Below are 13107 nucleotides of genomic sequence, written 5' to 3'. Positions count from 1 at the left end.
TAAAAAGAAGAACGGATGACATTCGGAAATTAAAAAATACTGAATGGAATCATGTTAAGTCAGAGGATAATCCAGCAGATTTAGCATCCAGGGGAGTGGATTCTAACCAGTTGATCAACTGTGATTTTTGGTGGAAAGGTCCGAAATGGCTAGCAGACCCAAAAGAACTTTGGCCTCGGCAGCAGTCTGTAGAAGAACCTGTCTTAATAAATACGGTATTAAATGACAAAATAGATGATCCTATTTACGAATTAATAGAAAGGTATTCCAGTATAGAAAAACTTATACGTATAATAGCATACATAAATAGATTCGTGCAGATGAAAACAAGAAATAAAGCCTATTCATCAATTATTTCAGTAAAGGAGATAAGAATAGCGGAAACAATTGTTATTAAGAAACAACAAGAATACCAGTTTAGGCAAGAGATAAAGTGCCTTAAAATCAAAAAGGAAATCAAGACAAATAATAAAATATTGTCATTGAATCCATTTTTGGACAAGGATGGGGTTCTAAGAGTTGGAGGAAGATTGCAAAATTCCAATGCAGAATTTAATGTTAAACATCCAATCATTTTAGAAAAATGCCACCTAACAAGCTTATTAATAAAAAATGCTCATAAGGAAACATTGCATGGAGGGATAAACCTAATGCGAAACTATATCCAAAGAAAGTATTGGATTTTCGGGTTGAAAAATTCGTTGAAAAAGTATTTAAGAGAATGTGTAACGTGTGCAAGGTATAAACAAAATACAGCTCAGCAAATAATGGGTAACTTGCCAAAATATAGAGTGACGATGACATTCCCGTTTCTTAATACTGGAATAGATTACGCAGGTCCTTATTATGTTAAATGTTCAAAAAATCGTGGCCAAAAAACATTTAAAGGATACGTTGCTGTATTCGTTTGCATGGCCACCAAAGCCATACACTTAGAAATGGTAAGCGATCTAACTTCAGACGCATTTTTAGCAGCACTCAGAAGATTTATTGCTAGACGGGGAAAATGTTCCAATATCTATTCAGACAACGGAACAAATTTTGTAGGAGCTGCAAGAAAATTAGATCAAGAGTTATTTAATGCAATACAAGAAAATATAACGATTGCAGCGCAGCTTGAAAAGGACAGGATTGATTGGCATTTTATTCCCCCGGCAGGACCTCACTTCGGAGGTATTTGGGAAGCTGGAGTTAAGTCAATGAAATACCATTTAAAGCGTATAATCGGCGACACTATTTTGACTTACGAAGAAATGTCAACTCTTTTATGTCAAATAGAAGCATGCTTAAATTCAAGGCCATTATACACTATAGTTAGTGAGAAGGACCAACAAGAAGTTTTAACACCAGGTCATTTTTTAATTGGAAGACCACCTTTAGAAATAGTCGAACCAATGGAAGATGAAAAAATCGGAAATTTGGATAGGTGGAGACTTATCAAAAAAATGAAGAAAGATTTCTGGGTTAAGTGGAAAAGTGAATATTTGCATACGCTCCAGCAAAGGAATAAATGGAAAAAGGAAATTCCTAATATAGAAGAAGGGCAAATAGTTTTATTGAAGGATGAGAATTGTCATCCTGCAAGATGGCCTTTAGGAAAGGTGGAAAAGGTGCATAAGGGGAATGATGATAAGGTCCGAGTGGCTAAAGTAAAGATGCAGGAAGGATATATCACTAGACCCATTACTAAAATTTGTCCCTTGGAAGGAATAAAGTCTGTTGACAAAAATGAGGCTGACCAAGAGCCAAAAAGACGAACTAGAGCGACATCGGGAATGTCCAAGTCATCGACGATAAATTGATCATTAGTGCAAAAGTGCCTCTGTTTAGCAGGCATCCATCCAAATTGTTCAGGCTTATTCCGGTGCCAATTCGAAATGAAGATCGGATAATAATGGTGCATACAACGTCCGAATATTTAATTTATAATTTTGAGATAGATTCCTATCACATAATGACGGAAGCCACATTAAATCAATGTCAGAAATGGCAATTAAATAAGAGAATATGCAAAGGAAGTTGGCCCTGGAATTCAGCGAATGATAATGCATGTGAGATTCAGCCTCTAAAGCCAGATAAAGCGGCGAACTGCATCTATAAAACAGTAGTCGACTCTAAAAGTTACTGGGTAGAGTTAGAAAAGAAAAGTAGTTGGTTGTTTAAGGTTCCTGCGAATTCAAAAGTCCGTCTGCAATGTACTGGCTCTCAAATTGAATTGTTTGATTTGCCTCAGCAAGGAGTTTTAAGCATTGCGCCATATTGTACGGCAAGAACCGACGATAAAATTCTAGTTGCCCACCATAACATTCAGTCCGAAAGTGAAGAATTATTATCAACACCTTATATAGGAGAAGTTAGTGAAGTGCCGAAGATTATTTGGGATCCGCTGAAACTATCAATATTAAATCATACTGAGGAATTTGAACGATTGAATAATGAAATTAAATTTATGAAAGAGAACCATCAAAAATTGAAAGATTTACATTTCCATCATATTTCCGGACATGCTGGTTTAATTATTGCTTTAATACTAATGATAGTATTAATAATATATTTCATACGGAAATGTGCTGTGCAACAAAGAATGCAAGCAATAACCTTTGCAGGTCCGTTGCCAGTACTATAAATATCAATAGTAAATAAACAATAAAATAATATAACAAATAAAAATATACAGTCCACTATATCGTTGTTTAATAGAAGATGTACTTCTACATAGAAAAAGCAAAATGTTTAAAATAAGTTAATTGAGTACAAATTGTTGAATTAAAAATAATATAAACCATAATTGTAATCCAATAAAATTAAAAGCCAGAAAAACTAGGCCCATTGAAATCTTAGTTGCAAAATAAATGAACATATATCAAATAAATACAGTCCACTACTGTTATAAATGCAACTAATATACTAATGTACATCTCAGCTTTGCTGGCCCTTTGGCAGAATGTTCACACATGAACACGAATATATTTAAAGACTTACAATTTTGGGCTCCGTTCATATCTTATGTAAATGAATCGAGAGCGATAAATTATATTTAGGATTTTGTTATCTAAGGCGACATGGGTGCATTGCTCAAAAACATGTAATTTAAGTGCACACTACATGAGTCAGTCACTTGAGATCGTTCCCCGCCTCCTAAAATAGTCCCTTAGTGGGAGACCACAGATAAGGTCCTCGCCGCTCAAGATAGGCAGATGTGCCCGAGCGTGGGACCTCGATAAGGCGGGGACTATTTACTTAGGCCTCTGCGTAGGCCATTTACTTTAAGATGCGATTCTCATGTCACCTATCTAAACCGAAGATATTTCCAAATAAAACCAGTTTCTTACAAAAACTCAACGAGTAAAGTCTTCTTATTTGGGATTTTACAGAGCGTGAGGTGGAAACGTGACACTCGGCGGGGCGGGCATCGGCACGTAAATTATGCTGATGACACCGGCTCCGCACCCAGGCTCTGAAAAAGCTGAAAAGCCCGAAACTCTGAGTGAAAAACTGAGCGAGCGATTGCGCTTGAAAAATACCAGCACGTTCCTACGAGCTGCAAAGCAACAAGAATAACTGGCTTCGACTGCCATTTGATCGCAGCGCACAAATATTTACAATACCATTTAATGACATTTCGCCTTATAAAAGAATGAGTGAGGAACGTATTTTCTGGTTTCATGCATTTTATTTGGCTAATTGGGCCTTTGAACTCTATTGCTTCGATGATGAAAACGACGCCAAGATAACGTCATGTGCGACGAAACAAGCATTCGCAGTCACGCCCCCTCAGGACTCCCCTCCCCTCATCCAACGAACATCCGCAGTCAACGCCCCTTGGCGACGATAACAATTCGAAAGAGACCCCGATCAAAATGCAATTGCGAGTTTTTAAAGGCCATTATTACTTGCAAATAAGGGGCAGATCGAACGCCCCCTCAATAAGTGCACATTGAACCATGTCGATGGTGCCAGTTTCGCTCAGCCCTTCTAAGTTCTCCGTATTAAGATCGATTAGAATCCCATGTGCAAAACCAAGACTATTAGACATTTCTTCCAAGAAACGGAATGTCGTTAAACAAACCTTTTGAAAATCCACATATGACTGCATTAGTTGTTTATAAGCTTATTCAATGTGCATAGTTTTAATGAGCGAAAGCTTTTTAACTAGCAATGTTGCAGTTTGGAAAGCCCAAAAATAGCATTGCCCTTTGCCGTGTGTGGACTTGCATAGGTCACCCTGTTGCTCCACGGGAAAATCTCTCAATGAAAAGCCATTCGGAGTTTTCCTTTTGGCCGGCGGAAAGGAAACTGGTAATAAAATTACAGCGGGAGAGAAAATAATAGCTGCAATATCTGCTGTCGGCAGCGCAGCGAGCGGCCTCTAACTGTAAATGGCCAATATTAAGCGGAGAGGAAAACCGAAACAGGAGCTTAAAAGTCCGGCGAAGAGATAAAGAGAGAGAGAGATCGCGGTGACAGAGAGCGGGTGTGGGAAAATTGTACGTATGGCCAGATGCAGCGAAACGACAAGGAGAGTACAGTGGGTCAAACAATTTAAAAGGGACAGCAAAGTTAAAATTCCACAAGGACACAATACGAATGCTTGAAATGATCTTATTAGTAAAGTTTTTAGTACAGAAACTCACTTGATCTTTAAAAAGCTGTTTATTCCCGTTTAAGGGTTTCAACCTCATTTACAGTCTTCAATATTGTTTACCTAGAAACCGAACAGCTATTAAATATTAAGTACCATAAGCTATTTGTGGTTTTAAGGCTTTCACGCCAATTTATTTTGCTAAACGGCTTTTGCATTCCACAGTGCCTGCATCCAAACTGAAACTACAATTGCAGTGGCCCCACACACACACATACCCTCATCACGCACACTCCTTTATGTCAAGCCGGTTTTATTTTGGTTGGTGAAGGGAAAGGGGGCGGTCAAAGGGGAAGGGACTGCAGTTAAAATGTGGCAAAATGGAAAAGGAAAATGTGTACCAGAAAAATGCAAGGCATGCCACCAAACAATAACAACACCACGACAGCGTCGAAAGCAACAATTGGACAACGAATAACGACAACAATAATCAAATCCTGGTACATTATTATATGGTCGACTTGGGGAACCAGTTTTATTGCAATTTGTATTTGAAGCGGCCAAACAGCCCCAGAAATTACGTATTACGAAAATAAATATATTTTTCTCGAAGCTGCTTCTGCTTCTTCGTCTTCTGCGGCTTATAACAAAAACAACGGCAATGCTGTGCCTTTGTTTTTACGTCAGGTCGAGATTACAAGCACACATACAGGTACAAGCAGGTTACATGTGTGTGGGTGAGCGCACTTGCCCCACCTGTTGCCGTAATTTTAATTGGCCAAAACCATTTCGGTGGAATCTCGAGATAGTGCCGTATGTTCTTGCATTTGTGGAAAATCATTTTTCTGGCAAAATGTGAAACAATTGAAAAGCAACAGGTAAACAAGCAGAAATACCCACACACACACAAATGCGGGCATTACTAAGCGGGCATATGTTTGTGTGGCAGTGAGGCTCCAACCGCAAAAGAGAAAACTACAGCCGATCACGTTCTCACCTATACAAAACTGGTAAGTCTTTCTGCTGGGGCACAACGACTTCAAGTGCAAATGCCCTCATATTTTAGCTAAAAAATTAAACCTTTAATTTTCGGTTCTATTTGGCTATTTCAAAAAAGCAATAAGCATTAAAATGAATACTCTTAAACTCTTAAAATAATGTTTAATTTCAAACGAGGAAAATAACTTACAAACTATTTGTCAAATTTTTAAATGTATTATTATTTATTATTATTTACCTGGTGTCTTTTAAAAATCAACTAGTTCTAAAAATTATGGTGCCACTTAGACTGCTTCAACATATGAATCATCTGGTGTAGGGCGTCCACCAGTTTCCCCTAGCCGACCTTCCTGTCCCAGAACTAGTTTTGCATCTGAAGCCTCTGCTCTCTCTGGAAGTGCATCCAAGCCGGAGAGAGAGCCGACGCCGACTGCGCAGCCTGGAGAGCCGTGTTTTGGTCGCAATGGCAATCGCTGCCAAGCCAGTCAGTTTGTTGATGGGCGCGTGATCGGTAAATCGAAGTAGCGGACCGTGAAGGTGCAGAGGATATTCCACAGAGCACACTGTTGTTGTTGTTGTCGCTGGTCGTTGTTGCTGTCTTTGTGGTTGTTGTTGCTGCTGTGTTATCGTGTAAATTTGCGCAGTTCAGCTTGAAAGCAGAGAAAAAGAGAGAGAGCGCGAAAACATAAAACCTAACCGTTGTCTTTTAAACTCTCCCCGCCAGCATCCCACCGCTCTTGTTGTTGTTGTTGTGATTTTGTTTTCGTCTCGCGTGCAGTTGAAAAATAAGAAGTAATACTACAAACTGCACTAATTATTTTAATCAACGAACAAGACGAGCATAACGAGTGAAAACAGGCGTAAATAGTTTGGCAAAAGTAAGTGAGCGATTAAACACATCCAAAGTCGCGCTTTAAACGTTATTTTCTGCAAAGTCATTAGCCAAAGGCAGGTCAAGAGAGAAAGGGAGAGCAAAGGCAGAGAGCGCTGAGTGGGAGGAAAATGAAAATACGAGATCGAAACGGCTAGAGAAGATGAGGGAAAGAGGCAGAAACAAAGTCTTTGTTTAATTTTAATGGCACTTGAAAAATTAAAATTACAAATCACCATTGCTCTCCAGCTCTAATCTCTACAATTGTTTATCTCTCACGTCGGCGCTCGCGCTCTCAGTCTCCGGCTCTCTCAAGTGAATAAAAACGTAGCGACTTGAAAAAGTTGGAGCCCAGCTTTTTTGTTGTGCTATTCGCTGCTGTCTCCCGTCGCGTTCGTTTGTGTTTGGCGCCGTGGCGCTCAAGAAATAGCGGTGAATTGTTGTGCCTGTGACTGTGCCTGCTGCTCCTACTCCTACTCCTCCTTCCACTTGTAACGGTATGCGTGCGTGCAGAAAAATATAAGGAGATACAAAAAGCCAAGAGCAAAAGCAAAAGTGCTCAAAAAGCAATTACAATATAACTGAAATTAACGTTTTGTGTGCCAGTGTGCCTAATGAAATCCCATGTTGTGTTTATTACATTGGCTTTCCAAACTAGGACACAGAAAGAAACATTTAAGAACATCTGCTCAATTTGATTTGTTTTTTACGATCAGATCATTTGTACGAATGGTTTTTAAATGAATGGTTTTCATTCATTGTGTGTTATCCACACAACTATTTCCTAGAAGCGTTATGTTACTGATGTATAGCTCTAAATTTTGCTGCGGATTTAACAAGATGTTCACCTGTTTTTCTCTGTGTACACTTAGAGAAACAGTCACGCACAATGGCAAATAAGCACGCAAGGTCCGCGTGTCCCAGCTTCAGCTTCTGCTAATTATGAAAGTTGAAAAAAAAACACCGACGCTTTACTTTGCTTGTTTGTTTTTGTTAGCCTTGTGCAATGCCTTGTGTTGGCCAAACACCTGTTGAATGCCGCCCGAAAAAAAGACTGCAAAACGGCAAAGAAAGTGTCTGGCCAGCATGAAAAGAAAATGCCCGTAAACACATGGCAACATAAAGCCATAAAACTAAAACTGAAAAACACAAGTCAGCAAAGAGAGTGGAAATGGAGGACCGAAAATGGTTCACAATAATTTCACAGTCAGTGCGCAGGCCCAATTGAATTTAAATTTCGCTCCTCCCCCACTCCTCCAATCCCCCTTTCCCCCCTCGACCACATTCTCTTACCGCATTTGCATATCTGATGTGTAAGTAAGTACACACAGCGTTGTCTAATCTCTGTCGCTGGAAATCTCAGTAATTAGGGCGGGCAGCTTGGCTTGTTCCTAGCTAAATCTTGGAGATTATTGAAACTTATTTATATTTATTGCTTAGGTCGCCGTTAGGTCACCAGCATAAAACTAGCTGTTTTCTTTTTAAAAACTATAAAAAAGGATTTGGTTTACTACCTTTGTATATTAAGAGCTGATTGTTAAGCCGTAAGTGCTGTTACAAAGTAAAGAAACACATATTTCCATCTTGTAAAATCCCTTTTATTAGAGAAATTTTAAATTTTGAATAGATAAGAAACATATACATAAATTATAGCAAGCATGTGCATATGTACTAAAGAAACCCATATAAAAATGTCATCCTAAAAAGGTAATTGCGAAATACTACACAAGAAAATAGTCTATTATCTGCACAATTTCTGTAAAGTGACAGCCACAGAGAAATAGTGTCAAGTTGCTCTTGTCCGCTAATATCAATTTAGACGATATACAAACGACCAGATCTGGCACGCAGTCTGCATTCCCAATGATGCGGGATGGACTTGGATTGTGGGGCGGAATCCCTAAGTGCGATAAGATGCGGAGAATTACTTCCGCGACTTGGCTGTGTTTTGTTAAATGTACTATCTGTGTATGTGCGTAGTACAGAGACTTGTACGGAGTACATAAACATATGCATATCTGCGGTTTAGTTGTCTACATTATCTTTTGTTCGTCGTTTGAAAAAATGTGTGTAGTTGTTGGGGTAATTGCGCACAATTGCCGGGCCACAGGGTGCTTCGAGTCTTTGTTTTTGAATTTCGTTTCCGATGCTTAGCTACGAAAGCCAAGCGTTGTGCTATTTTCGAATTTTGTATTTTATAACCCGGGCTGTCGTCATCGGCGTCGCTTGCCGTTTTTGGCCAATTTAGCTTTCGCTTTTGTGCGATTGCCTAACGAAACCCCCGTTCCCAATTCCCCACCGCACTTCCCTCCTTTTTGGCCAACTCCAAATAAATCAAACCCGTACAATACACACATGCAAGCGCCAAACAAAGAAAAAGAGAGCCAAAAAACCAGCAGAGCTTCATTAATTTTTTGCAAGATTTTTCTTAATTATGAGACGGCACGAAATGTGAGAATTGCACGAAAGAACCAATTCACAAAAGATCCGTTCGTCACATCATCTCTGTCCACAAGGTGTGACTTTGATCCGGTGTGAGCTCAACTTAGCGACTTTGTTCTAATTTTGGTTTATCTTTTTTTTTGTCGTTTTTGTGGTTTTACTTCTGAGAAACTGTTGCCTTATTGTCTTTGCACAATGACGACTGTTTGAGTGCATTTCTACACCCGTACAGTGCGTTTCGTCACTCAAAATGTGTGAGCTCCATAGTCTGGAAAATGGATAAACCAGTCACTTTACTAGCTGGTGGTGGCTTCATGGTAGCATTATGATTTCAATATTATTGCCTTGCAAATAATATCTGGTTTGGTGAGCTCATTTATAATATCGAAATATTAAATGTTCCATAGGGACCTCAATGCAATTAAATTAAGTAAAAATTGTTAAAGAGGGAGCAATCGAGGTTTTTGTGATTTGTTTTAATACTCAGAAGTAACATTACTCCGATGATCTCTGGCTCTTTAGCCATCTAAACTATAAATATAAAAGCAATTAATCAAATAACACATTTCGGTGCCTCTTAAACAACTTCGTTTTGCTTTTTTGTTAGATTGGAAAGATGCCAAAATTGTATTTCAAGGTTGATAAATAAGTGATTTAAACTTCCTAGAATCGCGCTTACTTTTTACACGTTTAAGAGGATTAAATTAATACTGAATGTTAATTTTTCTTTGTGTATACCTGCGGTGTGTATAGTTTTATAAAAGTGTCTAGGTCCAAGTGCACCGATCTCGACAGCTGACGAAGGCAACAAATAAATCAGGTTTGAGTCTGCGATGACGCAGATGGGATTGGCTTCCATAGATCCCGATCTCCCCCTCCGCCGCCCCATCGAGCACTGTAGATTCTTTGCTGTCCCTCTCTCCGAACACGATTTGCAATTAGCCAAAAGAATACATTCAGATTCAGTTGGTTGTATAACGATAATTAGCAGTACAGCGGCAGCTGGTATTTGTATGCACACTGTATTTTATACTCGAGGGATCCGAGAGGAAAAACCCAACACAATGCCGGCGACGGGCAAAGTTCAATCCGCAGCTCATTTGCCAATTCTGATTCCCATTGCAGCTCCCTCAAACGCTTAAAAACGGCGCCGACCACAACAATGCCTTATCAGCCAGCCAACAGCGGCGGGACGTCTGGTGGCAGCAAGGCGGCAGCCAAGATGGCCCAGCTGAAGTTCTGGAACAAGCAGAACAGCAGCAAGCAGCAGCAGCAGGACAAGGACAAGGACGCCGCCGACGGGGGCAACAACACCAGTGCCGGCGGCACTGGCAGCAACAGCAACGGGGATGCCAAAAGCGAGGCCAAGAACGGCAAGCGCAACTGGCTGCACACGCCGGAGCAGCTCATCAGCGGACACGCGGTCTATCTAGTCAAGGTGAGCAAGGGACAACCCACCTGTGACGACCGACCCCGATAGGCGGTACATGGCGAGAAACATGGTCGTCGTTTTCGCTTCTTTGTGGTGCCGAGAAACCGTCCACAACTCATACACCCAAAGGGAGTAAAATGAAAACAAATATTTAACAGATTCGACGTAAACCTCAGTTTAAATTGAATAGCATCGCCATAAACTTTACTTGAGTATCCCTTTCAATTTCTAGTGGCCTTCTCTGCGTATACGTAATATAGGCTATAGACATTTTACCCACTAACTGTTTTATTATAGGAATATTTATTCATATAGAATATTTTTGTATATTTGTTTTTATATTAACCAATATCAGTCTTTTAGTGATTCAAATATTAATAATGTACTATTTACAGGTTTAATGTTACATATCAATAATTCGCCAATCTAAATTTGAGTATGACTGACATACCTAACATTCTTATTTCCTTCAACAGTTAAATAACTTCGTTTTAGTCGAATGCAATTTTCAAGTTTTAAGTCGACCGTAAAATGGAACAAATTTTTTTCCATACGAAAAATATTTTTGCCTTAATAGGCAATTACAACGAAATAGTTTAAAAAGTAGTTTAAACACAAAAATTCAATTTTTTAATGGAATGTCGTTGTTTTCGTTTTACAGTTCTTTGGTAACCTGAGCGTGGATCAGCCCAAAGGGATTGAGGTGGTCAAGGAGGCCATTCGGAAGCTGCAGTTTGCCCAGCAGATGAAGAAGGCGGAAACGGGCACCCAAGAGAAGTTCAAGAAGCTTGAGATCACCATTAGCATCAAGGGCGTGGCAATCCAGGAGCCGCGCACCCACAAGATCCTCCACCAGTTTCCGCTCTACAATATTTCGTATTGTGCGGACGAGAAGGGTGTGAAGAAGTTCTTTAGCTTCATTGCCAAGACGGTGAAGACGCTGGACGGCAGCGATCCGGCGTCAAATGGCCATGCAAACGGAAATGGCGATGGTAGTGCCAAAGTCGAGGAGAGCCACGAGTGCTTTGTCTTCATTTCAAACAAATTGGCCTCGGACATCACGCTGACCATTGGTCAGGCTTTCGATTTGGCCTACAGGTGGGTTATTAAGCATTTTTATTTAAGCCACATCATTTTATTGACGCCATGACTGCTTTAATTAACAGAAAGTACATGGATAGCACCGAAAAGACAAATCTGAGCAAGGCGCAGCAGCAGATAAATCATCTGCAGCAAACCGTAAACGTTTACAAGGAGCGACTGCGAGATGTTTCCGCCAAATTGCCAAAGGCCGAGCTAGATGCCCTGCTCTTCAATCTGGGAATCAAGGATATCCTGGAAGCGCCCACCACAGAGCCCCAGAATGGAATCGAGGTGGCCAGCGAAGCCCTGAGCAACGGCAAGCTTGGTAAAATGATGCTCAACTATTTGTCGTTCACAAATAAATTCCGTAACTTAATTTCAGATGATGATAAGCTGCTAATCGACACCAATTCCACCACAGCATCGACCCACTCAGCGTCGCCTAGCTCGTTCTTGCCAATTGTCCCGCCGCGGAACAATTTGTCCAGTCAGATCAGCATCGGCGGCAAGAGCAATAGCCAAAAGATGGACGAGCTGCTGCTGAACTCCGATTCCGATAGTGATTTCGATCCGCGAGCGGATGAGACGCAGGAGATCGGCAGCACGGGTCGCAGTGCGATAAGCAATATGTTCGGCTTCGAGCCGGCCAATAGCTTTGGTCAGCATTTGTTTTCCAACAACAACGACCACAAGCTGCAAAATAACAACAGCAGCTTACTGATAACGAGCAATAACAACAGCATTAACAGCAGTGGCTTCTCCAGCGAGCTGAACATAACACCGCCATTGTGTACGTCTAAAAATGCATATCCAAGCTTATAAGTTACTAATGATACGTTTTCGTTTCACAGTGGCCCCTCCGCCAAAGATTGCCGCTCCCAGGCGCCTGAACTCGGTGACAACGGGCAACGGCCTGAATGGCAACACAGATCTATTCGGTTCGGATCCTTTCGAATTGAACAATGGACCGACCATTTTCAAGGTGAGTTTTGTCGAAACTAACTGCTGTAAGTCATAATTAATACGTTGATGCCTTTAAAGCAAAATCAGCTAAACCTTGACGACTTCTCGCTGGAGAGTTTGGATCCCCTGCGCAAGTAGAGCGGTGCTACCAAGGCCATTTTCACACTTCAACATGATTGGAACTTTATGACATTCCAAAAGTTTGTCTCATCGTTTATCCTTCTATGTTTCTCCGATTCGCATGCATTCCAATCCAATTGCAATTCGATTTATTTAATGTGTATTATTGTTTATATATTGTATTGTATTTATTATCATTGATTTTTTGTCGATTTTATATTGCATATTATGAATTCTACTATTATTATAATTACAAATATGATAATAATCTGAGGTCAAGATCAAAAGAACACAAGAAACAACCGCAATGCACTTTGTTTAAACGTATCAATTTGTTGCTGTAGTTGAATAGATTAATTAATGGTCGAGTAAAGCGAAAGAAAAAATGTTAACAAGTGATAAATGTGAAAAATGCTAAACAATGCTAACTGAATGTGAGAATTTTGTATAAAATAATTATAAAGACATAACCCGAAGCAAATGAATCGATTACTGTATAGAGCCGAAATACGAGGAGAATTAAAGCAAAATGAACAATATTTAATGTTATTGATGCAATATAGAGAAATATTATTATTACTATTATTATTGTGTACGTAAAGAATAAAATGTAGT

At 40.0% G+C, this 13107-nt stretch overlaps 2 protein-coding genes across 3 annotated transcripts; both read left to right on the top strand.

The window, feature by feature from the left end:
* Positions 1-540: 540 nt before the first annotated feature.
* LOC117137930 lies at positions 541-2474 on the top strand. The gene is made up of 2 exons (XM_033299683.1): positions 541-1768; positions 2114-2474. Exons 1-2 carry the CDS (start codon positions 651-653, stop codon positions 2130-2132), a joined length of 1137 nt encoding a protein of 378 aa, XP_033155574.1. The 5' UTR covers positions 541-650; the 3' UTR covers positions 2133-2474.
* A 3591-nt stretch (positions 2475-6065) lies between these two features.
* On the top strand, positions 6066-13031 carry LOC117137927 (PTB domain-containing adapter protein ced-6). 2 transcript variants are annotated; one of them, XM_033299678.1, is made up of 7 exons: positions 6066-6459; positions 10020-10332; positions 10988-11424; positions 11493-11734; positions 11792-12199; positions 12261-12391; positions 12451-13031. In XM_033299678.1, exons 2-7 carry the CDS (start codon positions 10057-10059, stop codon positions 12508-12510), a joined length of 1554 nt encoding a protein of 517 aa, XP_033155569.1. In that variant the 5' UTR covers positions 6066-6459; positions 10020-10056; the 3' UTR covers positions 12511-13031. The 2 variants fall into 2 exon arrangements, with proteins under 2 accessions (XP_033155569.1, XP_033155570.1); XM_033299679.1 differs by lacking the exon at positions 6066-6459 and adding an exon at positions 6822-6949.
* The last annotated feature ends 76 nt before the right edge of the window (positions 13032-13107 follow it).

The sequence above is a fragment of the Drosophila mauritiana genome, chromosome 2R (genome assembly GCF_004382145.1).
Source record: "Drosophila mauritiana strain mau12 chromosome 2R, ASM438214v1, whole genome shotgun sequence".
Lineage (NCBI taxonomy): Eukaryota > Metazoa > Arthropoda > Insecta > Diptera > Drosophilidae > Drosophila > Drosophila mauritiana.
The sequence above is the reverse complement of the archived record's forward strand: the minus strand, read 5'-3'. Positions and strand labels throughout refer to the sequence as shown.

Coding starts and splice junctions, on each gene's coding strand:
- LOC117137930 (XM_033299683.1), top strand. CDS start 651: ATGCGAAACTATATCCAAAGAAAGTATTGGATTTTCGGGTTGAAAAAT.
- LOC117137927 (XM_033299678.1), top strand. CDS start 10,057: ATGCCTTATCAGCCAGCCAACAGCGGCGGGACGTCTGGTGGCAGCAAG. Junction 10,333..10,987: donor ACGCGGTCTATCTAGTCAAG/GTGAGCAAGGGA, acceptor TTCGTTTTACAG/TTCTTTGGTAACCTGAGCGT. Junction 11,425..11,492: donor GCTTTCGATTTGGCCTACAG/GTGGGTTATTAA, acceptor TTTAATTAACAG/AAAGTACATGGATAGCACCG.